Source organism: Odontesthes bonariensis, chromosome 7 (genome assembly GCF_027942865.1).
Source record: "Odontesthes bonariensis isolate fOdoBon6 chromosome 7, fOdoBon6.hap1, whole genome shotgun sequence".
Taxonomy (NCBI): Eukaryota; Metazoa; Chordata; class Actinopteri; order Atheriniformes; family Atherinopsidae; genus Odontesthes; species Odontesthes bonariensis.
In genome coordinates, this window is record NC_134512.1 from 31,073,990 (window position 1) to 31,101,797 (window position 27,808).

Genomic DNA, 27,808 nt, shown 5'->3' on the forward strand with positions numbered 1-27,808 from the left:
TTTCTCAAAATTAACATGCATTCAGACACGTTTTGTATACTATAATCAAATTTTAACTGAAAAAAGGGAACTCGTGTTAAAGATTTTTAGCCATCAAACGTGAGAACGGGTTTGTCAGTCACGTAATTTGGCAGTTTTGGGGGTTTGTTTATAGATTTGAAAAAAAGGATAAAAGTTATCGCTGGCTTCTATGTGGGGGTGTGCATGGCTTTGGATTTAAATAACATAAATCGAAAAAGATTGTGTGCGGTATGACTGTGGTGATGGTGAGGACTGCATTAACATAGCTGAAGTGATTGTAACTGCTGAAAATGTTTTGTTTGCTTGAAACTAACATTGTGTTGTTTGTGTCTTTCCCACGTGGAAGCAGTGTTTCATGAGGTGTCAGTCTACCCGAAGAAGGAGCTGCCCTTCTTCATCCTCTTCACCGCTGGTCTCTGCTCCTTCACCGCCATGTTGGCTCTGCTCACACACCAGTTCCCTGAACTCATGGGTGTGTTTGCTAAAGCGGTGAGTACACACCGACACACTCACAAACTTTTTTTTTTAAGTTAAATAACATCAACTCCACAGCTCTCTTGTAGATAATCTCCTGACTGTGGTTTTAGTGGTCGATGAAACATTCCTCTTATCTTGCACTTTGGTCAGTGATGGCAGGTCTTAAAGCTTCTCCTCTATAAAACCAGCTGGAAGCAACAGTTTGTCTCATGGTTCTTTACCTCTCTATCTAAGTGCCTTTCGGAACAAAATGTCTTGTCTGGGCTGTCCATTTTTTTTCTGTACTCTAGCTGCCGGGGGGGGGGGGGGGGGGGGGGGGGCGCTCTTCCTCCTGCCTTTCCCTGTGAACTTGGAATGTGGGTGGGGTCATCATTCATACTTGATGTGACACTATCAGCAGATAGATCTACCTGCTGAGTGCTGTATAGCACACACACACACACACACACACACACACACACACACAGGCAGGCTCACACACCTGCTCCTTCACAGAGGACTGAATTCTCACCGACATTAATGCAGGAATCTCTCATCGCTTCATTCATAAACAGACCTGACAACCTTAAAGAAAGTAAGAGCACCACCTTAGGCCCGAAACCTTTTCAACTCATGAGAGCAGCCAAAAACTCTCATGAAATTAGACCTGGTTCATTTATCAATGTCAGAAAATCTTTATTCAAACAGTTTTGACAAAAAAAACCCCAAAGAATTCACTTCAGCTCACTTTATATTGTGCCAATTCACAAGTCATCTCAAGGAACTTTGACGAGAAAATGTCAATAATTTCAATGCAAGCCAATTCGATGCAGTACAATTCTATCCAATTGATGCCTGCAAAATCAGCCAAGGGTGGTGAGTTGAGACCGGGGGCCACAGCGTGGGATTCTTACCCCTTTCTGGGCCTCGTACTCATAGTAGAATGCGCTTTTGGCAATTCCCAAATTCATATATTGGTTTTGCCTGTTTCGAACTGAGTTGGATCCTCTTAAGCCCACGAGAACATCTGACACTTTCACTGCCTCCGTCTGCTGTTGGAGCACTTCCTTCTGTTTCGCATCCACGACTACAGCAGCTGAAGAGAAACTCTTTCTCTGAAAAGTTCCAAAATGCTGTGACTTCCCTGGCTGGAACACAGTGCGTTTAGGAGCACGGTCGAGTATGGCCACATGATCAGCCAACCGGATCAGCGTAATTTTACATATTTCAAGGCAGTGCATGTGTGTGATAGTATATGGGCTAGAGGCTGCGCGTCACTATTATCTATTATTAAAACCAGGCTTGTTGGTCATTGTATTTAATCAGTGCAACTTTGAGTCAACAGCACCATCATGAGGTGAAAGCCAATCAAGAGATGCAGTTTCCTCATAACACACAACAAATCCATTATCACTGTATACATGTAGGTTAATGATTGCAGGTATCAGACCTGTCATTTTCTAACACTGATTTCAGCATCAAAACAGAAGAACTGATCTGATTCCTTGGCAGTCTTTTCTCTCTTAACTGTCTCCAATTTGTGGGAATTGTTTTCTAAAAGGCAACATTAAATATGCGTATAGATGTGGCTGCATCATGTTGATATCCAGTCGGAATCTGATGGAGATGACGATCCCCACATTTTGACTCGCAGGCCGATCTCTTCCTGAGCACATAGTTCAAACACACAGAACACACACCTTTGCTTTGAAGTGCTCTTTGAAGCACAAACAGAGACGTGCGATCCAAGGTGCGAGGCAGACCTCAAACCGCCCGCAACGCGCTCCTGTGCCAACCCTCTCAGCTTTTATCTGCCATCTGACAAAGCTGGAACCTCCCTGACCTCCATGTTGCTACGCTGGAGTCCCTATCGCCCCTCTGCTCCTCTCCACCTTCTCCTCAATGGTTGTTGCCAGCGCAGAACGCTGCTCAGAGACACAAAGAGGAAATGGAAAGTTTGTTTTTCCAAGACTTTAATTACATTACACTACGGTCATTTTGCAGCCGCTTTTATCCAACGCGACTTAGAATAAGTGTGTTCCACATCGGTAGGCAAAAGAACTTCAGAAATCATAAGTGCATTTCCTTCCAAAACCAAACAGCTAAGAGCAAAACTAGTGTTACAGTAAGTGCAGTAAGTTAGGTACCTGGACAAATGGGAAGACAATTTGGGAAACAAATAAGTGCGTAAGAAGCTGGGACGAAGCAGGTGATGTCCTCAGAGGGCGGATCAGGGTAGTGTTTCCTGCAGAGATGGGTTTCAGCCTGCGGCCAAAGATGGGCAGCGACTCAGCTGTCCTGACATCAGTCTGTGATGATGAATTAATCGATGAAACCGTACCATGCAGTGTTTGTAATAAAAAGGACGAACATCAAAACTGCTTTTGTGTTAATAATGTGAAATCATGAAGATCATTAACCGATGATGGCATCTAGATCATGTTCCGTCGGATACAAAGGAATATTCAATGTGATGTTTCTTTGTTGCAGTCAAAATGAGACCTGGATGTGATCCTCATACATCTTTAATTCAGCTCTTTGAAAATAGCCCTCCACTGTTTCAGCTCAGTCCCACGGTCTGCTTTTCATCTTAGAGACGAGCACGAGGTAGAAGAAGTTTTTGCTCGCGTTATTACTCACGACAGAGTGAGCAAAATGAAAAGTTTTCATCCGCTGAATAAACCGTGCTCTTCAGCTAAAAAGCCCACAGACTCCAATGCTCTGTTTTTAAAGAGATGGCTTGCTTTATGAGTGTTTAAATGTTTCGGGTTTTCTGTCTTTCTTTTTGTTCGTTGACTTATGTTGTGCTACCATAGTAAAAACATCCAGTGCTTTAGTGTATTAGACATTTAAAAGCTTATTGTGTGACCTCAGAAAACCACTGGGTGTCACACTATAACATCTGACTGCAACTCCAAGAAAAATGTAGCTAAAACCAAAAATAAAACCCAACTAAACTGCATGAACTCTGATCACATCCATCTTCTTTTTGGAGTCTTTTGAAGTGTGTGATTCAGTGTTGGAAAAGCTAGAAATTTACTTGCTTCAAAAAAAATACTCAGCTGTTCCATCCATTTTCTATACCGAGCCTACCCCAGCGGTCATTGGGCGAGAGGCGGGGTGCACCATGGCCAGGTCGCCAGTCCATCCCAGGGCCACACAGAGACCAACAACCACACACACGCTCACACTCCTAGGGTCGATTTAGAGACACCAATTAACCCAACATGCATGTTTTTGGGTGGTGGGAGGAAGCCGGAGTACCTGGAGAGAACCCACGCATACACAGGGAGAACCTGCAAACTCCACACAGAAAGGCCCCAGCCGGGAATCCATTTTGGGAGCCTTCTTTCTGTGAGGCGACGGTGCTAACCATCACACCGCCGCGCAGCCCATCAGCCGTTCCAGACAATACAAACAATGACTTAACCCGTGTGCCGTCTTAACATTGTGTTTACTCCCCTTGTCCTATGGGCCCTACCAAAGCCCCAAAATAAAGCAACTTAGTTGAATTTTAAATCCAAAATCTATTTTGTATGATGAAACCACCTGTTATTTATCTATTCAACTCAATTCAATACATTTTTTATCATGGATTTTTTCTTACACAATACAAAAAGACAATCAGCAGTTTTCAGGATTACACTTTTTTTTTTTAACCACAAACCAACTGTCAGTTGGACCAACAGTTTTCTTGTTTTCTCAGTTTTCTTTTACATAATAAAGGTTTATTATTGCTATTATATAAATGTGAAGTCATTACTCCTGAATTAATTATATTTTCTGGTGTTTAAATGTTTTTATAATTCACGGGTCAAAAATGACCCATAAGACAATCTCTGTACCCTAGTGGTGTACAGCCCACATGGAAACATAAACAAAAATAAAGTGAGACTTTTTCTAATGATGGGGTCCCTTTAGGAAAAGTCACAAAATTTCAAGTTGGAAAAAGATAGTTTAAGGTGTTTTTTCCACAGCTAAACATGGTAGTGGGTCACTTTTGACCCGCAAGACAACAGGAAGGGTTAAACAAGACAACAGGAAGGGTTAAACAAGACAACAGGAAGTGTTAAGAGTAGGAAATATGAGATGCTAAAATATTAAGCATTAGTGGAGTTAATGGAACAAAATCTACATATTTAATAGAATAACTGAACTCGTTCTCAGTGCTCCTCACTGTTGGTGTGTTTTTAGTTCTGAGATTAATCTGTTGACAGACTCTGGCCGTCTCGCATGCAGCCACACCAGAACATTTTGGGGCTGCTGTGCATGTGTGAAAAACAACTATTGTGACCCAGAGCTTTTTGACTAAAAAAGAAAAACCTTTATTGCGGTTCATGAAGTGTGTGTGGTGTGTTTTTGGGGGGCTCAGTAAGTTGTTTATTGACATCTGACTGCTTTTATGTCCCCGCAGTTCCTCAGCACTCTGTTTGCTCCTCTGAACTTCATCATGGAGAAAGTGGAGAGCATCCTGCCGTCCAGCCTCTGGCACCAGCTCACTCGCATCTGACCCCGACCGACTGGACCAGAATCTGTCCCAGGACCAGCACTAAAAGCAGACCTCCATGCAGACATAAACAGCTGAACTTAAACCCAGAATGCTGCGTTGGACTTGACTGACGCACCTTTGTGCCAAGATCCGAGTTCAAAGAAAACAGAACAGACGAGGAAAAACAAGAAGGCAGAACAGTGACATCCAGAGTTGGTTTTGACTTTATTTGATATGTTTTGCGTTTTTTGGGGGCTTTCAATCATTTAAAGCTGTTTTTTTTTTTTTTGTTGTACAAAAAAAGAGGTGATCAGTTGCCATCATTAAAAAGTGAAGAGAAAAAAAATTACAATAAAGGATTTTTTGTGTATTGCTGCGAGTCGGCTTCTTCGCGCCATTTAAATTCAGAACATCTTCACATATCTGACGTGTTTTTACCAACAAACTCGCAGCTCGACACACAGGAACAAGCTTTTATCTCGAGATGATCCTGAGGGTTGCCTCGTCCTCTACTAGAGACGAGTTGCAGAGATGAATAAATAGTTTACACTGACAGCATGTACAATGCCATATATTAAAAACTGATTATGCAGGAATATTTGATGTTGACTGAAAATGTGTTGACAGATGATTTCAATGTCAGACAAATGAACAGAAAACAGACTGCCACTAAAGTAGGATAAAATGTTCCAATAACTAACTTGCAGATATGATTTTTTTTTTTTTTCTAAAGCACACTTCTATGTTCCTTGATATGGGGAAAAAAACCTTGCTGATGTTTGAATGCTGAATTATGAGGGAAGAAGAAGAGACTTTTTTTTTTTTTTTTTTTTTGCAAATAGTGGCTTTGACTAAGCATGTTAAATGTGTCACTACTCACTCTTCACAACCTTTTCCCGTGGTTTTATACACTATAGCTGAGTTTCATTTACAATCACATATTTACATAAAGTCTGACACAGTGAAACCATTTTCTTTTTGTTTCTCATACAATCTGGTTTGTTCTTTCGTGCCACATTGAAGTGACATTGTGGTTAACAGCAGAGCAGTCTTTAATGCAGACCTTTAGTCAACTTACTGAATGTCTTATTCATTTCTGTTGGCATTCCTAAATTCTTCCCCAAATATTTAATTGAATTATGCAACTTTCAACAGTTGAGTAGCTGGTGGGAAAGTATCGTTATAGTTATTTGCAGATATTTCTCCATAAAATCTGCTGCTAATTAGAACAGGATGTTATCTATTTAGACATCTGCATTTTAATCTTTACCATTACAGTAAATAATCAGTTTTCCTACACTCATCCAGTGCTGGTCCATCCTCTCAGCAGTGTTTCCCAGGTCCGCCGTGTGCTCTGCTAATATCAGGATCCAAACCTCCAGGAGGTGCTCGATGATTCCTGATCTGTATAATCCGCTCTACAATTTGTTTTGTTCTTTGGCAACATTTCCATCAATGAAACAGCAGTTCCTCATCAAGCAGGTGGCATTCAACTGGTTTAGAACTACTAGCCCATCCTGTAAAGAAAGTTTTGACAGCCTCAAGAGAAAATTAGATTCAGGAGAACTGTTGTTGCACGAGGTCCTTTGTGTTTAAATATAAAGGAAACGCAGACGTGATCAACTTTCCTCCATTGAGGAGGGCTGCATGGAGAACATCAACACCTCTGAGGACAGAAGAGCTCATTTTAATGATGAAGATGCGGTAGTTTGACTTAACTCTTCCTCATGATTGGACTGAAATGCATTTATGGGCAGAGTTGTTAAATAGTGTCGTTGCCCTTGGCAACAAAGATGAGCCCATGTTGAAACGTGAAGTCGATAAAGACTACCTGAAGTACTGACCCTTCTTAATTTAAAATTAAGAGGTTTTTAACATAAACTAAGATTAGAATTTCTGTTTTAAACATATTCATTTGAACCAGATGTTGACTAAAACAGTTTTATGCACTGCAACTACTTTTATAATCTTTATCTTCCCGTCTCTGAGTGATGCAGAAAAACTGCTCCATGCATTTGTTACTTTAAAACGGTACTACTGTAATTCTTTATTATTGGGCTGTCCCCGAGATCATATTTCTCCAGTTTTAGCTTCTCTTCTCGCTGATAAATTCAGACTTGAATTTCAAATTCTGCTCCTCACATGTAAAGCTCTTAATGCCCGAGTTCTGTCATTCCTTAAAGATCTCGTAGTGCAATATTTTCCAAACAGAGTGTCTAAAAGTAGAATGGGAGGCAGAGCCTTCAGTTATCAGGCCCCTCTCTGTGGAACCAGCTGCCAGTATGTGTCCTGGAAGCAGAGACCCTCTCTACCTTTAAGATTAGGTTTAAAACTTTACTTTTTGATTAAGCTTATAGTTAAGGGTGGCTCAGGTGACCCTGAAACATCCCGTATTTATATTGCTAAAGGGCTAGATTGCTGGGGGACCTCCCATGATGCATCTCTCCGCACTATTTTCTTTTTTCTCTATGTACATATAACATTAATGTTGTTAATGTTTCTCTTTCTCAGCAGGTGTCCCTGCCCTAGTGTTATGGTGTTTGTTGTCCCCTCAAACATCAGCTGATCGGATGGGATGGCCACCCTTCCTGAGTCTGGTTCTGCCGGAGGTTTCTCCCTGTTAAAAGAGAGTTTCTTTTTCTTTACACAGTCGCCTCGTGCGTGCGTGCGTGCTCAGGCTGGGGGACTGGATTTAAGAGAATTTTCAGTGCAATCTGTTGGGTTCCTTCGCTTGGAAATAGTTTTTTTTACTTGGCTCTGTATGTATGAATTGGAATTTAATGAGTTGGATTCTAATTGGCTTGACTTACAATATATCTTTGAAATGCCTTGAGACGACATTTGTTGTAATTTTTTGCGGTATATAAATAAAACTGAATTGAACTGAATATCAAGCAAAGCATTAACACAGTGCTGAATGTTTAGAGATGAGAACATCTCTAATACTGCACATGTGTGCAGTAGAAAGCCTTAAACCAGCGGAAGTGAGGAGGAAAGCCCGCTGGCACGCTGGACGAGATGGTTTACATCAAAGCTTGCAATGATGGCTGAAACGCTCCCAACGACTGGCTGACAGGAGGGAAAGGTGCAGCTGGATTACAAGATTTACAGGACGAAGAAAAGTGAAACATGAACAGGCGTATAGAAGTTCTGTGGTGAATTATTATTAAAGCTTTGAATTTTCAGACTGCACAAGAGGAGGCTGAACATCTTCCTACTGGGAACGTCATTTCCTAACTACAAGAGATTCTAAATACAATTTTATCTGTGGGCATGTTTATCAGCTCAGCCTCATCAAACACTGAGGAATCCCTCTACACACGCCTCTTAGTGTTATCAGCATGCCTGATGTGGGTTCGAGAGGAATGTGTAGTGGTTCTGAAAAACAAGACTGAGGCAGGTTCCTACCTGGATTCATGACTCTGTTTTCAGAGCAGTGCAGCTCAGTCCAGCTCCTCATTTAACCTTTCAATTGGTCAATGAAGCTTTTAAGTGTCTTGAGAGTCCAGAAGCTTTTCCAAGGGAACATCCTTGTTTGGAATACGCAGACGAGCAGTGAGAGCCAGAGGATGAAGACCTACCTTCTGATCTATTGACAGCTGACCTTTGAGCAGAAGCACTAAAGACGTTCTTTTTGTTTTGTGGCTCTATAGCAGCAGTGTGAGCGCAGGTGCTGTGCTCCGTGAGGGCGAGGTCACGTCTGGCCCTTACAGGTGTGCACGTTAACCTGCTGGTGGCAGTCGCGACAGTGCACGGCGCAGCACCAGTGGAACTTGCACTCGCACTTGGTGGTGCGGCTGACGCGCGCCGTGTCGTAGCCCCGGCCGCAGCACATCACCTCGCAGCTGTCCATGCTGCGAGACGTCCGGTTACAGAGCCGCCCTCCGGTTCCCATCGATCCTGCGGAGGGACACAAGGTCAGCACGCTTCTCTCCAAACTGTGGCCATCTGAACAGAACGATCAGCGTTCATCTTTGCTCTTTAAAAACACGCACAGATGAATCCACACCACCTGCATGTTTACAGGGCCCGTCTCTCTCGAGTCTTACTTTCTGAGCTGCTCTCTGATGAAACCTTTTGTCACGCTGTGGTGGCCACACAGTCGGTAACCCCACACACACACACACACTTTTTCACTCTGAGTTTCCATATACACCCTTACTGCAGCACAATTATATGGGTTGTTTATTTTCATTTGACAATATTGAAATACATTAGTTCTAATTGTAGCGCGCACATGTAAGGCAAGGCGAGTTTATTTGTGCAGCACGATTCAACAGCAAGGCGATTCAAAGTGCTTTACAGATACATTAAAACAGTGGAAATAAAAAGCATGATTTAAATTTTAAACAAAAAAGAAAGAACAATAGATAAAATCAGTAGTTAAAATGTGATTAAGTTTTGAAACTCGAGCTTCAGATTTGGAGCTTTATTCTAATGCAGCTGATAATAGGTGTGTCTTCAGCCTGGACTTAAACACACTGAGTGTTTCAGCTGATCTGAGGCTTTCTGGGAGTTTGTTCCAGACATGTGGAGCACAGAAGCTGAATGCAGCTTCTCCATGTCTGGTTCTGACTCTGGGAACTGATAGAAGACCGGATCCAGATGACCTGAGGGGGCTGGAAGGTTCATACTGGGACCTTGGACTGGGCTGGCACACTCCAATCCCAGATTGACTGACTGCATGCTTGATTGGGTGATACCATCTGGAGTTCAATGGGGGAAGACTATGGAGTCTTCCTTCTAATTTTTGGCATTAGTTCTCTTTGCTTTTGTGATTTGCTCATTTTGTTAACTTTGTTTAGTTATTAGTCATTGAAGTTAATTCTCAAGCCAACTGTGTTTAGTTACGTTTGTTAGTTAAATTTGTGTATATGCTTCCTTTCCCTCTTCCTCAGTGTGTCACTATGGTCTGATCAGCCAGTATTTAAGTCTGTATTTTTTGTTGTGTGTCAGGTCAGTTTTGTTTGTTTTGAGGTTATGTTATGTTAAAATCTTGATTTTTGTCCTTGAGTTTAGTTTCTTCATTTGACCTCTTTTGAATGATTGTTTGAAGTTTGTTATTTTTTGGGGGAATAAACCCACTTTTCTTGAAAATGGTTCCTGTGTTCTCGTGCTTGACCGGCTCAGTCCCTCACACACACACGAACCAGAGCACCATTTATCAGGTGAAAACACACAGGATGCTGTCCTCACTGACTGAGGATGTTTAAAAGCTGCTGAAAATTTACCACATTTGCTTGAATGGATTAAAGTTAAAGGATAAAAACAGGTTTGAGGCATCAAGGTGCATCATTTTACAGTTTGGCCAATCACAATAGTTTTACAGTCAATCGGGAGCCAATGGGAACAGAGTACAATGCTACTGCCAGGACAGCGAAGATGAGCTGGGGGAGGGCAGTGAGGGTGAGTAAGACGATGAAAGCTGGACGAAAGCGAGATGAAAGATTGATGATAGGAGCCGTCAGCCTGCTCACCCACACTTCATCAGCTGTTCATTTTATAGGAGACATCCATTGCCCACACACACACACACACACACACACACTTTCTCCTGACTCTGGGTTCAAGAAACAAACACACACACACAAACCTAGGTGTGTTTGTGTAGATGAGGGAGAACATTTAAGAAAACAACTGAAACCTGCCGAATCTCCTGCCAGCCAACCGACGGCTCACCACCTCCAGTTTTGCCACGCTGATGTAAATGCTGAGCAGATCGAAATTTCACATATTTATGTCCAATGACAGAAATGAGCCAAACATTTGGGCTGTTCTGTCTACATTTCTTTGGTAGCAGGTGAAACAATCTGTGAACTAAAAGAGAAAATGTCTAAAAAATAAAATAAAAAAAAGCTACTAAACACCTGGAAAGTTAATACTGTTTTATATTGTGTTTAATGAGTCTGTTTCCACAGATGAAGCCATGTCTCAGTGTTAATCATTCAACAGTCGGAGCCGCTATAATGTGAATGTACTGAATTCCAAAGTAATGAAGTTGCAGATGTGGATTTTTTGCTTGAATCGGTGAAATTCTAATGGCGGCAAAGAGCTCATATGTAAAAGACTTTTGATTAGTATTGATGTTAGCTTTGAATCATTGTAACACCACATCTAAAATAGTGTATGACTTCGGCGATTAATTTGTGCGCACGCCTGTGGAACACGGAAGCTGAGAGAGGTAAGTACGCTGTTTTTGAAATCTCAAAATGTATAATGTCTGTGCTAGCTAATGGTATGGTTAGCCCCTGGGTTGAATTGTATTGCTACTGACACCACGGCCAATTCGGTAAAAAGTATTTTGATACACGTTAAGAGCCTCAGGAAATGTTAAAAACTTGCCCGATAGAGCCCGCTTTCATGGAAATCAGCGCAATTGGACAACTCTGCGCAGCGGGCATGAAAATTTCTCGCTGTTTTCCCTTTGGCCAACTTTCCTGGGTCTCCAACAGATGGGATATGTTTGTAAAAATGCTGGAATTCTCCTTTAAAACCTGTTGTTTATGGTAAAAATGATAGATAAAAATAAAATACATTAGTACTTTGTAAAACAGTTGAGCAATTTTCATTATTTAAGAGCAGATTCAAATGAATCGAATTGAATCAAATTGAATCGTGATTAATCAATTCAGGACCTTATGAATCGAAATCGAATCGATTTAGGAAATTGTCCACGATACCCAGCCCTACTGTGATCCATTAAACATGAATTGGAAAAAAAAAAAAACCTAAAACCAAACACAGGTCGTTCTTCCACCTTTCTGCTTTCTATCTTGAGGGTGTGAATCTTGATATGACGAACCCTCTCTGAAGCGCGGCTGCTCTGTGCAGGTGAGCCACAAGTGTTACTGAAGAGGAACGTGTGTGTGTTCAGCACACTCCTGTATAAATAAAGCTTTAGGAAAAATTACAAACTGGCTTCAAGCACCATCTCCAACTTTGTTCTGGAATTTGCTCATGTTTACATTCTGCTTGCTGTGTGTGTTCACTGTCTGTGTATCGTTCTCTCTGCAGGTAATATGTCTGAACATGATACGAAGCCCCGCCCCTCTGGCAGCAGGCCCACCCGTCCTTCATCCTCGGTATGCTGTGCTGTTAGGGGTGACATCATGGCCAGAGTCTTCCTCAAGGACCTCGCTCTCTCCGCGTCTGCTTATTGAATTAAGATGAGGGGGCGCCGAGAGATGAGTTTAGCACCTGAGCCTCGCCAGGGCCGAGGGAAATTGATTTCACACTTTGAAGAGGCGCGGAGGGGCCGTCTCGCCATCTCTGTGGGCTCTGGGCCTGTGGGTTTCCAAATGTCTGTGAGAATGGATTCAGTGTGCATTGGTAGTGATTGAAGGCCAGTTTGCATGTCTCTCAGAGGTTTTTTCGGTGTGTGTGATGGGCGAATACTTTAAATGTGCGTTTCAAGATTGACTCCACTTCATGGTTGTGTGTCTAAATGAAAGACAAGATGATCCCGTGTACAGTGCGTGTCATGACTCAGAGCGAGTTTACATGCAAGCGTGTGACCTTGAGGACTTGTTTTTTAGTTAAGGACTGCAGCGCCTTACGTTCCCAAACGCCGTCTATGAGCACATGTTACCAAAACCCTGCACACAGTCGTGTGATAAAGAACGTAGAAACTCTTTCATAAGGTTTTGCATAACAAAAAATGATCTGGTGCTCACCTCACATAAACAACAACACATGACATATGACTAGGGTTGCAAAGGGGCGGAAAATTTCCGGTAAATTTCCATGGGAAGTTAAGCTTGGGAATTTTGGATATATTCCATATTGGAAACTTTCCATGGGAATAATGGGAACTAATGGGAATTTAGGAGAACTAACTGGGAATATGTTATATCCAAGCATAAATATAAACATCCATACAAAATGTTTTCAACAGATATTTCAACAGATTTATTTGTAAGTAGAGTAGAACACGTTCTAATTACTTGTTTCATGGATGAACAAAAACAGGAGTGTTGGGTTCAATATTACCCATCCCCTAACCCCACTCATTCAATAATGCCCCCCCCACCCCCCCCAATCCAATAATCTCCACAGAGTCCCATTCAAAATGTTAAATGAAAAAATGCCACTCTTCCTCCAAAACGTCCCATTAAACATGCAAATCTTCCTTCAGGCAATCCTCTGCATTTTTGCTCAGTCAATAGACTCTTCCTGGGCCTCATCAACATCCAACAACATGTCCCCTTCCTCAACATCCAACTCTGAGTCTTCCTCTTCGGTCTCACTTTCCAGCCTTGTTGTCCAGTTGACCAGTGTCGCTCGGAGGCGGCTGCTGATGGTGGGATTCGGAGGATGATGGAGGCTACAGGTGCAAGGGCCTCAGATTCAAGTCATGATTATGCTAAAATATACTTTCCTCAACTATATTTAAGTTCCCTCGAAGAGCCAACCTTCAATTTTGAAAATTCCCAGGTTATTCCCATAAATTCCCGTTAATTCCCATGGAAAGTTTCCGTCTTTGAAAATTCCGGGAATTTTGCAACCCTACATATGACACCCATCAACCACAACTTAGAACCACTGACAGAAAAAGTGAGTAACACTGCTCATCTTGTTACAGTGCAATATTCTGCTGGAAACCCCCCCCCCCCCCCCCCCGCATCCTGGCATTCACATGGATGTTACCTTGCCACCCACTAAAACGTTTCTGCACTAAATCTTTCTCGCTGCACAATTATAGACTCCAGACTGTCTGGAAACGACCTTATAAAGCCATCACAGATTGACTGGCAGCAGCGACCCACCTGAATGTTCCAGACCAGCAAACCCTGCTTTTACAGAGGTGCTCACATCTGATGAGGATCGTTTAATCAAGTGAAGTCCTGCTGACCCTCTTAATGCGTGTGGAAGCAGTAAGGGTAGACTTGTGTTTTTATCATACTGATGATTTTTATCATGTCCAGATGCATAAACTCTTAGAAATGAAATAGAGTGCACTTTCTTTTTCACAAGTCTTACGCCCATAAAGCTTCAGTGTCTTCTGTACAGAGTCAAAAGGGCTGATAAATGTGGGGAAAAGTTTTTATGCCGAGCATCTTTTATGAGTCAGACTTTAATTATCTTAAAGTCAGGCTCCAGCAGTTCAACTAATCTGTGGCGCACACATTTAAACCTTTCATCGTTTCTATTCTTACAAAATATCTCTCCTGGCCCTCATTCAGTGATTATAAATATGCTAATCGTGTACAAATGGAACGATACGGTTTCAACATCCTTTCCCTTTTACATGTTTCTAAACCATTTTGTAACTTTTACAATAGTTGTAGCTTTTGGGGTTTTGACTGATCATACAGATTCCTGCTCAAATATAAATCCAAGAATATTTTGCAAATGAGGCCTCAATCTTTCAAGTTGTCTCTTCATTGTTTAGAAAATCATTTTAAAAAAACGATCTCGCAAAGGACGTTCAGTTCTTCCAACAGATTTTTTTTTTTTACCCTGATTTTCCTCTTCATTCCTCATTCTAATAGGAAAAAAAAATTCCACCACAGTAAAATAGCAACTGTCAAATAAAACTTTGCCACACGTGAGCTCTTTGTTAATGAGCATTTACTACCCTGTGCATTTCTATACATCCATGATTTAGATGCATTTAACATGACTGCACTACCAGGAGGGAACATTTGCTGCATTGTAGAATTCAATCCCTCTTTTTCCAGTTTGTATACAAACATCACTATTCAAGATGAATCACTTCAGTGAGCTGCTGCTTTTATCTAAAGATATTTCCCAACATGGAAATGTCTTGCCCATTAGATTCAAAGCACATGTCTACATAAAAATATCTGAGCAGCTTTAACGGACTCTTAAAAGTCAGAAACCTAAAGGACCATAAAAGCGCCTGATAATTTGTACCACGCCGAGAATAAATTACACTTATCCATGACAGACCATTTTCAAGTTGGATTTGCCTCTGCATGTTTCTTTGATTGAGAAATAAACCCTATCTGCAAAGATTTGTGGCTCAGTTACACATCAGAGGGCCAGAAGCGTTCAACCATCACCGGTTTCTCTTTAATGTCAGAGATGCCTCATTATGTTCCAGTCCCTACGGAGCACCACAGACAAATTCCAAACAATAATCAATAAAAGTGTGAGTAAATGTTTTCTTTGGGATGATCTGTCCACACCGGCACAAAAAAACAAACAAAAAAAAAAACTCACAGAAAACTATAATGTGCGTTTTGTGATCCTACCTGCTTCTGAAATTTGCCTCCCTTGGCCTGTGGTGCCCCGAGGCTGTGTGTGCATTTCCAGGGGAGGTGATTTATAATGGTGTGTAGTGTTCTAAAGTTTCAGCCCACAGAAGTGTGTAATGGGTCTTAAACTGGCAGACACCCGATCTCCACGGATCACCTGCTGCCTGACAGGCATCTGCCTCCTCTGGAAGACGCACACTCATGCCCTTCTCTTCATCTTCTTGCCCTCTTACCTGGTTTTATTACACTAAACATTTTCGTTCTCACACTCGCCCGCATGTCATAGCCTCACATACATACACATCACTGGAAACACCTATCTGTCCCAACACCAGTGTCTTTAGCTACTCTAAAGTAAATCGTGTTCGTTTTAATATCCTTTAGAAAACAAAAGCATTTCATTTCCAGAGATTCTCGAGGATAATTCTACACTACATTTCATAAGACAAGTGATTATGAACTTATTATTTCTCTGCATTGTTTCTAACTCCAGCCAACATAAACAGCTACTAGATTTTTATTGTTTTCAGATTAATAATTACATCGTCTCCACCAGAAATGGTGTGCTTTCTTGTGGACTGAGCAGGAAAAAACGTGTGGAGATGATAGGGCTCGAATTAACTGTGCACGAAATGAATAAAAAAAAGCGAAGTGAAGCTGATAGAAAGCTATAATCCTCCAATTACACCAAATTCCAGAAATAAAGTAAAGTAGGATGAAACACAACCACCACTGAAAACCATTAACAAGCTGAAGCTTCAAGAAATACCAGAGGACAGAGTTTTATGGACAGATCAAACACTGACCGACTGAATCCTTTGAGAACTTTCTTAAAAGAATCTGAGAAGCAGAAATGAATCTGCATCCTAAATTTGTCACATCACAAACAGATATGGTGTCAACCCCTCAGACAAGCACGAATGATTAAAATCAATCGTCTTACTAAGTCTCTCGTGGTTTTTTAGGAAATTATAGTCTAACAAAACTTATTTCAATGGAAATTTGCTCTACTTGGACAAGAGTGAGAAAAGCACCCTGGAGGCTGTGGCTGCTGCTTCAGTGGAAGTTAGAGAGAACAAATCAAGAAATATATATCATTTATTGTCACATGGTGTGACTCCACCCTTTCTCATTGAGGGAAAAACTGCAAACCGGTGTTATTCCTGCACTCATTGGTGAGTGCTGGTGACTGAGGAGGAAAGCTTCTGCTGCTTATTGATGCCAGACAGAAAATCCTCAGAAATGGAGCTGCTATGAACGAAGCTTTCAGGAAGAAGACATCTTATATGCTGTATATATTTGTGTATAGATCTGCTGGCAGGTTACCCCACATGGAGACCACAAAGGCAGTTAGGAATTAACCAGTCAAGTTAAATGACATAAATGATGTTCAGAAAGCTTCAAGAAACTCAAAATAATTCTCTCAATATTTGTGGTATGACATTTTAGCACTTCCTGAAATGTGCAAAGCAAAATGTAGCAATTACCATGTTTCAAAGATGAAGTGGTCCAGACTCTCCAGAGTTCAGGTACAGACAAGAAGGAATGGACTACACCGAACTGAGGTAACAGTGTAAGGGGGATGCTACAGTTTGATCGCCTCCCTTCTTCTTTTTAAAGGTCATTCATGCTAAAAGCATGCAAAAGTTTGGCTAATTGCAAAGTAATGTCTAAAACTATAACCAACAAACCAGATAACTGAACTAATTTCTTATCCAAATGTTTGTTTGTCTTTTGACCTGCACATTTTCAAATCTTCCCACTTGGATGTGTGAGGTTATAAAAGTTACAGGGAATGCATTTTACCTGACTCCTGGTCCCGTATGCAGTAATCAGGCGAGTCCTCGAGGTAGACCAGGTCGTTCTTGCTGGGACGTTTGAAGTGCGTGTGAGCAGCAGTGAATCCGGTGCCATACTGGTTCACTGCGACCTGCACAGCGCCGTTGTACCTCTTCCGCAGGTGTTCGCCGGTGCGGCGGAAGTCAGCCATGGCCAGCCAGCAGGTCCTGAGGCTGCAGGACCCGCTGACGCCGTGACATTTACACTCCAGAGTCATGAAACGCTTCACTGCCTGGTGAGCAAAAGATAAAGGAAGAAATCTTAGTAAAATGTAGATTGGTCCTCTTGATTGTGAAAAACATCGAAATGAGCAGAAATAATCTTTGTTTCCCCCCGTGCTTCAAAACAAAAAATAAAGAAATATAGAAATAAAAAGGCTGACCGCACTTTTTGAAAAACAAAAAAAACTGAAAAATATATTTCTTGGCTGATTCGCTCAAATAATTCCTACATGCTCCACGGTCCCCACCTTCCTGCCAGCTCTGTTGTTCTGCAGGTTCATGAGAGCCCGGGCGTCCCTCTCCTTTCTCTCTTTGGCATCCACAAAGATTTGGCTGAAGCGCATGGCATGTTCCACATGGTCGCTGCAGCCTCCCCAGTTGAAGGAGCCCTTGGCGTCCCGCGACGAGCCCTTCTTGGTGGGATCGCAGGAGCAAGAGTCCAGCTCACCTTGGCTGCAGGCTCGCGCCAACGTGTAGACAACTCCAGCCGAAGAGATGGCGTAGACGAAGGCTACTTCTCGGCTGCCTGAGCAGAGAGTATGACATTTTTATATTGTACTTTAGGAATGGCAATTTGAGCAGGAACATTTTTTTTTTTTTTTTTTACATATATATCTTTATTAGGTTGTCAATATACAATCCAAGATCAATCTGAAAGGATACATTTCACCTATTTCTCCCCTTTTAGAACTCCCACAACCACCTCCCCCAACCTAGAGTCACATTTACTTGACTTGGTCACATAACAATGGGTAATAATGCTAATAAGCAAACACAACTCTATCCCCACCCCAAAGAAAAAATAAATAAATAATTAAAAAATAATAATAACAATAATAAAAAGGGAACATTCAGAGGAGTCCAAACAGCACAAATACGCTATGACCACCACTACATTGAATCATAGACACACTGGCTTCTTACAGAACTCTGACAGGATATATACACACCAATATCTTAATTAGCACCAACCATCCAAATCATTAATCATCTAGAGATGGAATGGAATCGATCAAAGAAAGAATGGGATTCCAAGTTTTATAGAATTTGTCAGAGCACCCCCTAATACTGTACTAGATTTAGGAATGAATTTAGGAAAGTATAGGAATGACATTAAGTCCTTTAGCCAAGAGTTAGGGGAGGGAGGATTCTTATCCTTCCAATGAAGTAAAATACGTCTACGAGCTACCAAAGCGATACAATTATTTTCCCTGTTGGTGAAGAGTGTGAAATCTACAGGCACACCAAAGATGGAGGTTAAAGGGCTCGAAAGCACTGGCTTGTTTAGAGCTTTTGAAAGAGTACTGTAAAAGGAGGACCAATAAGAGCTAAATCTCGGGCAAGAAAAAAACATATGTGTATGACTAGCTGGTGACAGAAAGCATCTGTAGGAACATTTTTAATCAGAGTTTTTCAAGGTTTTTGAGTTCAGCTGAAATATAAGCAGACGAAGAGACAACAGAGCAGTTCTGACACGGGTCAGATCAATTATACTCATTAATACTGCCGGTGAGTGTAACTCAAGTTGTTGCATTCAGTAAATTAATAAGAATGATTCAAAAACAAAAGTAGGCTTTCCCTGATGAGACGGAATCAGTCAGGACTGAAAGGTGAATGAGACACTGCAGGGATGTTCTGGAGAATCACAGAACGACCGACGGCCTCCCGCCGCAGTACTTACGCCAAGCAGTCATCACCTGTTTTTTCCGCTGCTAATCTAATAGAATCCGGTAGGTGGCAGTAATGCACCTTTAAGTTGGATCCCATCCGCCTTTGCCCGCCAATTAAGGAGTAGAAGAATAAGAAGAAGACAATAGTAGTAAAAACGACCATATGAAATATGGATAACACTGGCAAAAAACGTAAAGAAAAGGGTGGGGCTGAGAAGGCGAGGAAAAGAAAAAAAGCGACATTTAGAGGATGAAGCTGCTAAATGCTAGCCTGGGTGCCAGCCGAACTTAGCCCCGCCCATAAAATTTTATGGGCGGGGCTAAGTTCGGTCTGGCTCTGCTCAGTTGGGAAATCATTATGCTCGACATCAAAACAGTCGACCCAATCAGATTGCCAGGGCGGGCTTTATACGATGATGGACAGATGATCAACAGGGACATTATCGACTACGTCACTAAAGAGTGCTTGGTTTGAATTCGTTTGAAACAAACATGGCTGCCGCTGGAGAGCTAGGGTGTGTAGATTCTGCCACTGAGTCTGTTCTACAGGATCTCCACATTGCATTAATTTTGGAAGACGAACAGAGGAACGCGATAAAGGCTTTTATCGATAGAAAAGATGTTTTTGCCGTCCTTCCTACAACAAGTGTGTGTCGCTTAATCTACGTCACATACTACGTTGCTCTGATTGGTTGTAGGTCTATCCAATTGAGCGAAGAGGCATTTTTTCTCCTGGTTCGGTTGAAACACCCCCCATACTCAAATCTCTATCCAGCGGTATCAGACTCACATTCTGACTAGAATCGTGAGTATGACGTAGTCAGGCTAGCTAAATGCCGCAAACTTACTGAAATGCTGCCCCCCCCCCAAAAAAAAGACTTACCCCGTCACCAACACAACAACATATTATATTATTTGTATTATTTTATGATATATAATCTTAAATACAAAAAGATACCACATGTAGCATACCAAATAAGTTTAATTTCGCATATAGCTCATAGCAATAAAAAAATCCACAGTCTGGACTTCTGTGTGAATTTGTACTCGTTGTGTTGCAAACACGAACTAGACTAGGTTGCCTATGGGTCAAATTAGTTGCATGACATGATGCCTCAATTCTAATTCTAGTTCAGCTAAACTAAAAATCAAATACAGTCGTGGCTAATAGCAACATATTAGCAAGAGGCTAACAAATAGCCTATAGCCTACGTCACTCATAGAAATCTGCATCCCTTAATCTTTTGCCCTTTTCTCCGCTTCTTCTTCTCTTCTCTTTCTAAACTGGGCACCTGATGGCTTCTTTGGTCTTTTACCATTTCGATGACCCATGATGACTCCACATTATTATCTTTGCTTTTCCCATTAACACCGTCCGTTTTATCCATTTCATCATGTGTTTATTCAGGTTGAGCATAGCTCGAGGGCCGAGGATGACACCTATGTGTTGTGTGCTTTAGATACCTGCTTTATATTGGTTCAGCCAGAGGAACTGTATGATGAGACCTTCATTTCTTTTTGCTGTGAGAGATTATAACTCCAGAGGTTTACAGTGGGATTTAGGTCTGAAATGATTTCTCATCTTTTCCTTTTGAATTTCCATCTGTGTATGGAATTGTAGTAGAAAAAAGAAACAAAAAACACTGCATACTATGTACATATATAGTGAATATATATGATGAGAAGTGCTGTTTGCGTGTCTGTGTGAGTGGGTAAATGAGAAACGTATGAAAAGTACTATAATGTATATACAAGTGTGGGCCAATCAGCATTTCCTAAGTGACAGCTTGTTACATTATCCAATTTGTAAAATTAGAAAACCTAACAAGAAAGTGTAGAGCTGGAGCCTTCAGGTAAGAGTCACCCATTTCGCAATAGCAGCAGCAAATATGATGAAAAACTAAATGTAAAAACCTGATTGATTAACATTATCTATATTTGTCATTACGTCATAGCTGTCATTTTCCCATGGTGGAAAATATTGTAGAGAAAGACTGGAATTATTTTAAAGTGCTTTTGTCTTTCATACATCTAGTATATTAATCAATTTATGGATTTGATTTAGATGACTTATTCCTGAGGCAGCTGTGGTCGAGGAGGGAGAGTGGTTCCTCTACCATACGGTCAGTGTTTCAGTCCTACATCATGAGTCAACATGTAGATTGGTGTATACTATAAAGAAGTGCTGTTTGAATGTGTGTGGCTCGCTCTGTAAAGCACTTTGAGTGGTCAACAAGACTACAAAACCTTCTCATGAATGCAGTCCATTAACTTAATAATACTGTTAAGACATGTGATGACTAAATATAGTGGTGTGGCCTGTGTTAAGTCTAACATAAAGACCTAATTTACCTTAAACTCTTGTGACTATCACGACACGTGCAAGTGCTTTTTTAAAAAATGAATTATTATTGTTATATGTAGCCTGGCGGATGATCAACTGGCCTGTATAAAACAAAATCATTAAAGTTTTAAAAGAAAGGCAATTCACCATTATCCACTTTTATGAAAAAGTGTGACACTGTCTCAGTACACACTGTATGATAATTACACTGTCCATGCCCACTGGCAATATATTCAGTTGTGGGAACTTGACAGGTGTCATTTAAAATGCAAGTCCTTTATTAATTCATGTAGTGAATTTGTACTCAGAAGATCTTCACTTCGACTTCATTCTTTGATTTCATTGCAACAATTCTCCCACCAAGGTAAGAGCCATTCATAACACCGATGGACGCATCAGCCGCCGTGTAACCATCCCTGTGTGGGATTTTAGATGCATGTCAGCATATTTTCAGAAAATCTGTGTATTCAGGATTTCACATTATATACACAGACTGTCTTTGTAACAAACTGACCATATGTGGTGCGTACATGTGCGCGCTCCTCTCCTAGTCTTGCCTTCACAATCCACACAAACCTTTGGGGAACTTCTCTCATGTTTTTTTTTCCTCTTCATGCAGCATCCTGGAAGCATCAACTACTGACACATGGGTTTACACAGCTTTGCCTTGCAGTTCACTGGATTTTTTTTTCTAATTCTTGTTTTTCTGATAATGACGCACAGTTCAGTTGACATTGTCAACGTTGATTTAAAACAACCAGTCTTGTGTTATGTAGGAAAAGTATCATCAAGTGGTGAATTCAGGACCTGTGAAAACTGAAAATGGACTTACATCTTTATTTTTTTTTTTTTTTGTACTAAGGAGCTAATTGGAGTTCACTATGTACTATAACTGTTTCTTTAGATTGATTAAGTTATCCTGAGAATTTGAAATTTGATGAATTGTTCCTGAATATATTCTAAAGTCTGTTCTTGCGGTTCAGTGTTGCAAAAAAAAAAAAACTGACCAGGACTTTACACTCACAACTACAATCTTTGTTCAAATTGTAAAGTTCAGGATTAAACAGACGACACTGTCACGATTCACTGTATTTCCAAGCACAGGCCAGCTGACGTCAAAAGTAGGTCATGACAAACAGAATCATCCCGCAAACATTCAGCCAGCGCTGCAACCTGTGGGACTCGTGTTTGTGGTTTTGTGCCAGAAGCTTTCATGTTGGGCTGCAAAGCATGAAATGAAAAACGCTTTATCTATCTCCAAGATAGATAAACAGCTGATGTTTACCAGCAATGCCCTGATACTAAGCCCTCATCTGCATCCACATGCACAAAAACCAAATAGAGATGTGAGCAACATCAAAGACAGAAGCAGGGAAAAGATGTGTCCTGTTTCTAACCTCTGTAATGCATGTCAGGGCTCACACAGTGACACCACTTAAAGAAACCGATTTGTGAATTGTTCATTGGTAATGTTTTCAAACCAGTCAGCGTTCTCTCATGCCCAGTGGATGTAGGCAGTGACATCGATCACAACTATTACAACAAGTGTCAACTTAAAAAAGGTTTAATACATCCTTAAAGTCAATGCTTAACATTTCTGACTCTTTTTTGTTATTATTTTCAAGACTCCTGTGAATTATAAATAAATGTAAAATATTACTAAATTGATGCTTTTTCTTTGGAGAAAAAATGTTCTCTAAATTTGAACTCATTCCTTTGAGAAAAAAGAAAAATTCAACTTTAGAGTACAAAAAAAAAAAAAAAACATAGTAATACTCGGCTCTGGGAAACAGACATATACATTCAGAGGTGTGTGTGTGTGTGTGTGTGTGTGTCCAGCTAAGTTGAGCGTTCCTAAAAAGGTTAATGAGGAGAACAATGAGAGAACGCGATGCCATGGGGGCAAAACTCCTGTGTAGTTGTTTGAAATTAGCCAGCTGACATTGACAATAAGGAGCTTCTGACAGGGCCAGTGATGTGCCGTGGTAATGCTGTGTGACACGGTCGGGGGCCCAGCTGGGAGGTCTGAATACCACACGGCTGATTAGAGGCCCCCAACATGAAACAGACTAAGTCGAAGGATCCACCTCACAGGTTAAATCTCAGGGCATGGGAGAGGAAGATCAGGCTGTCAGGTCCTGATGATCCTCCAGTGGCAGGGAAAAAGTAGAAGAAGAAGAAAGAGAAGGGGAAAAAGAAAAAAAATTCAGACTTGTTCCAACACGTCCTCACAGGAGAGGCAGACCGATTTTAGCTGCTGAGATCAGCAGTCACACCTTTAATATGAAAAGATGTTTGTCACATCTGTGACAGGCTACTTATTGCTGTTTGTTGCTCATTATCCTCTTCATCCCCTCATGCTGCTGATCACACAGCGATACCACATCGTCACACTTATTCTTCAACTGCACCCCTCACCACACCATAATTAATAGAAAAAAACTGACCACGTCCTTGCTAGACTTCTGAAACTGTCAATAAATCATGTGTCTTCTCCAACAAATCACCAGAGTATAAACACTGCTGATGACCAGACGTGACTTTTCAAAGTGCCCGGATTACTTTTGCTTGGATAATAAAGATTAAATGTATTCCATCTCTCATTTAAATGAGCTGAGTGGAGAATAATTAGCCAGCTGAGACAATAGCCAAAGTGACTCTAAGGGAAACACAAAAGCACAAATAAACTGATTGCAGCTGTAACAATTTAAGCTCAGTTACTGAAATACAAATACAATCAAAAGATTAAATTCTACACATTTGAAAATGGCTAAATCAACCAGCCCATGGAAGCACTTACTTAATTAGTTACCAAGATTGTTCTTCCTACTGTCAAAGTGTTTTTGCACCAAATCTGAACACCAGAAGTCACAACTCAACTATAACAAAGTACTGAGTAACGCAATTGCAGCATTATAACATGAGAATAGGCTGTCAGAGAAACTGCGGGGCTGCACTGACGTGATAAATGTACGTCTGTAAAGTGAGAAGACGTGTGGAATGCGATCCAACCTCCTGGAAAGAAAAGAAAAAAGAGAAAACTATCTGTTTCAGTGGCAGTAAATTTACCCAACAGCTGAAAGACCAAACACTTGTGCATATTTGACGCATTAAGTTCAGGCACATGGCTGAAGATGTTTGTCACTGCCAACTGACATGGTCATGCAACCGTTCTTTTTCAGAGGCACACAGTGACCATGTAAGAAAACACAGAATACACAAGGTAATCTAGTCTACAGCTGACGACCCCTGAAGTAACCTTATCATAGGTGCAATAAACACTTTCGGTACATAATCTCAGCATCTTCTGGGATTTTCTTGAAGTATAAGCAACATGGAGGATCATGATTACCTATTGTAACGTGACAAATTTAGCAGGCTTAAATTAAGCCCAATGGGTGGAGAATGCATTAACTAAGATTGATTTGTGACACACTCAAATGACGCTTTTCCACTAGCTTGCTTCGGCTCGGCGCGCTATTGCGTGTTTCCACTAGCACGCCGTACCTGCAACCGGGCGATTTTCCGTATCACCTCAGCCCTGGTTCCAAGCGGGCCGACGCGTTACTAAAACGTGACGTCAGCCGACTGCCTTCCACTGATTGGGCGATGAGTGTCGTCACTGGAAGCGTCATAACGCGGATGATAAAAGCTAGCGTTAGCAACCGTTAGCTTACCTCCAAACGTCGTCTTTTTGAAGCTCGTAACAAAACTCTCCGGTACTTTTCAATACTGTTTTCTCTGGCTCTCTTATCTTGCCTTCTGTGCGAATAAAAGCCACAGGGTGAGCAGCAACACGCGCAGCCGTGTTACGGCGACCCCGCCCACGTCGAGGAGGCACGAAGTATACTCGTTTGTAATGGAAACACAACCAAACCGAGCCGTGCCGAGCTAGTGGAAAAGCGCTTCAGCAGGCCGGCTTTCACACCCTCCCTGTTGGCCAACATTTCCCAGAAACATAACCATAAAACTGTTGATGCATTACAATTTGATGTTTTCTGAGTTTAAGTAATATTTGTGCCCCCCCACCCACACACACACACTCACTGCGTAGCATCAGGCGTCCAAAGAGGTTGTGGTCCCTCGCCGTTGTGTTACAGTTCCAGCGGTGATTGCGGAACTGGTGCTGGCACTCAGAGATCCAGTCCTTCATCCCAGCCCCGATGGCCTGCATCACTTTGGGGTGCTGGCGGCAGAGTTGGCGCTGCTTGTTCACCAGACCGGGGATGTTGTCGCACATTACCTGGGAGCCCAGGGTGCCCATGTACCTGCAGGTCGGAGAGGCAAACAGCAGTGAGCTGAATGCTTGGGAACATTTAGGGATGCTCTTTGGTTTTAAGTATAAAATTATTAAAAAAAAAAAAAAAGGATGCAAGAACATACAGACCTCGAACAGAGAAGCCTTTGTAAGGTCATTTTAAACTTCGATTCAGAAAAATATAGAATTGGATGAATTAACTAAATTAGGGACATGACGTGCCTTAAAAAAAACCATGCAAAAAAGACTCAAGACGGAGCAACAAAAAAAAAAAAAAGAAAGAAAAGGAAATCATCTGTCCAAATAGAATCTCGGTATCAGCGTGTGAAGTGTGGAATTTGGAAATGGGACCTTTGCAAATATTAATTAAAGATTCAAGAGAAAGACAGCAAATAATGAGATATTAAACTGGATCAAATGACTTCAGCCTGGAAACTTCCAAATCTATCCAAATATTCAGTCTCAAACAAGCTGCGAAAATAGTTATGAAAGCCAGACGGAGAATGTGGTCCGAGAGAAAGCTCTTAATTAAAAAGTACAATGGGTAGTTAGGGAACAGCTTTCAAAGATATTAACACAATTTCCGTGATTTTACCCCCACTTAGATGGAAAGATGTGCAAAGATTAGGTTATCCCGTAAGGAGTTTTGACAGTTGAAACGTTTAAAAAGAAAAAAAAAAGAAAAAGCACAGAGACACCCCCATATAAAATAGTACTTACCACCAAGATGCATCGACCTTGGCCGTCAGCCAGCAGATTGCTACAGACAGATAAAAACATATTCCACTTGGCAAAAAGTTCATATTAACCAGACTTTTCTCCTTTATGGATCTGGACGGAGCATTTCCACCGATGAAAGTAAACTATAAGACAAGATGGGAATAAAATCGCCTGATCAACGAACGGAGCGTTTGGATACAGAGAGCACTCTAAGAACAGACGAAGTGCGCGTAACAGCCATGGCTGGCTCAGATCCCACACCGTGGCAAAGTGCTTGTGAGGAAGAGGCATACGGAGACTGGCTTAATAGTCCAGCAAATGTTCTCATAGAGGATTGGCAGATGATGTGCTATCAGGTTCAAATTGCTTTACACGAGGGGTGGGCAGAGTGCCGTCTCTGGAATGAGGTGAAGAAATGAGATGTCTGAGAGTATCTGTTCAGGCTGGTTTGACACCAGACAGGCTTGGCCCCGATCCAGACTGGCGCTCCGCAGCCCGGAGATGAGGTCCAAATGGATGTTCTCCTCAGTCAAGCTGCACCCGGGCGCGCAGGGGACGCGCGGAACATGAGAGGCTCCATCCTGCGCGCTCAGCCAACGTCGGTGACCAAAAAAAAAAAAAAAAAACCCAACCCTGGCTACAAATCTGCTTACAGTCGTATTCTGCGCACAGTGACGCAAACGCTGGATGTTGTCATGATGCCGGGAAACCAGAGATTTCTAAAATAAATAATTAAAGTGTACAAAGGCAGCAGATGAAGATAAAGGCGTGTCCATGCTTGACACAAAGAAGTCTGACATTTGACCTGATGCGCGGACACCAACCACATCTCACAATGATCATTTCAATCCTAAAAATAGATTGTGGCCTTTCGTTTTGACCAAAGGATAACTTTTTTGGTGAGAGCACGCCGCCAAAGCGGCATAACACACAGGTGTAAAATATTCCTGATTCTCAAAGCATGACGCACTGTTATTTTACAGCCCTTTACAAACCGAGCCTTAGTCTAACAACTCATAGCTCAGGAATGATGGTTTGGAAAAAAACAAAACGCACAGGTTCTCCCAAAGCGGCACCTAAAGGTCACGTGTCCATTTCAATTGGCTTATCTATCGCAGTTCTTTTTGAAGTCTCTTGAGGAAATCTGTGGCACTGTCACAAGGCATTTCCCCCATCTTTGATCTGGCCCATGTGTATCTGGAGGTCCAAAGACCCTGGCCAGGCGAGATTAATGGGCAAATTGGATTTCTCCCATGATCCCCGTGGAAGAACACCATAAAACAACTAAGGAGCTTTAGAATGCTCTCAACCTTTTTCATCCCATTGAATGCGTTTTTTTTTGCAGCAGCAGTGATGTCTTTAATGGAAATATGGCAACTTGACCACTGGCTTTCCAACTGTCACTTTTTAAAGATCATGGTCATTTCTGGCAGCTTAATGTCAACAGTCTGACAGACATTACTATACCTGTAATGACATTTGAGAAAGATGGCTGGTGAAGTGAAGCGAGTGGATAACTGTACAACAACAGCATGCTTCTGGTTTGTTCACCAGCTTCAGCTGAATTTAT

The 27,808-nt window shown here is 41.6% G+C and overlaps 2 protein-coding genes across 8 annotated transcripts in view; one reads left to right on the forward strand and one right to left on the reverse strand.

The window, feature by feature from the left end:
- The window catches only part of LOC142384351 (suppressor of tumorigenicity 7 protein homolog), a 54,765-nt gene extending 49,429 nt beyond the window's left edge, over positions 1–5,336 (forward strand). For 5 of the 7 annotated variants that reach the window (XM_075470529.1, XM_075470532.1, XM_075470535.1 and 2 more), the window contains 2 exons: positions 368–510; positions 4,892–5,336. In XM_075470529.1, the coding sequence (XP_075326644.1) occupies positions 368–510; positions 4,892–4,987 (239 nt within the window). In that variant the 3' untranslated portion in view covers positions 4,988–5,336. The remainder of the gene's footprint in view (positions 1–367; positions 511–4,891) is intronic. The other 2 variants (XM_075470531.1, XM_075470534.1) reach the window with 1 other exon arrangement.
- wnt2 (wingless-type MMTV integration site family member 2) lies at positions 5,177–26,396 on the reverse strand. The gene is made up of 5 exons (XM_075470536.1): positions 26,239–26,396; positions 25,308–25,528; positions 17,495–17,772; positions 16,993–17,257; positions 5,177–8,866 (listed from the first exon to the last, which is right to left on the reverse strand). The coding sequence occupies exons 1-5, from the start codon at positions 26,319–26,321 to the stop codon at positions 8,661–8,663; spliced, it is 1,053 nt and encodes a 350-aa protein (XP_075326651.1). The 5' UTR covers positions 26,322–26,396; the 3' UTR covers positions 5,177–8,660.
- Between the last annotated feature and the right edge of the window lie 1,412 nt (positions 26,397–27,808).

Coding starts and splice junctions, on each gene's coding strand:
- wnt2 (XM_075470536.1), bottom strand. CDS start 26,321: ATGAACTTTTTGCCAAGTGGAATATGTTTTTATCTGTCTGTAGCAATC. Junction 25,529..26,238: donor AAGGTCGATGCATCTTGGTG/GTAAGTACTATT, acceptor TCCGACCTGCAG/GTACATGGGCACCCTGGGCT. Junction 17,258..17,494: donor ACAACAGAGCTGGCAGGAAG/GTGGGGACCGTG, acceptor TTTGCTCACCAG/GCAGTGAAGCGTTTCATGAC.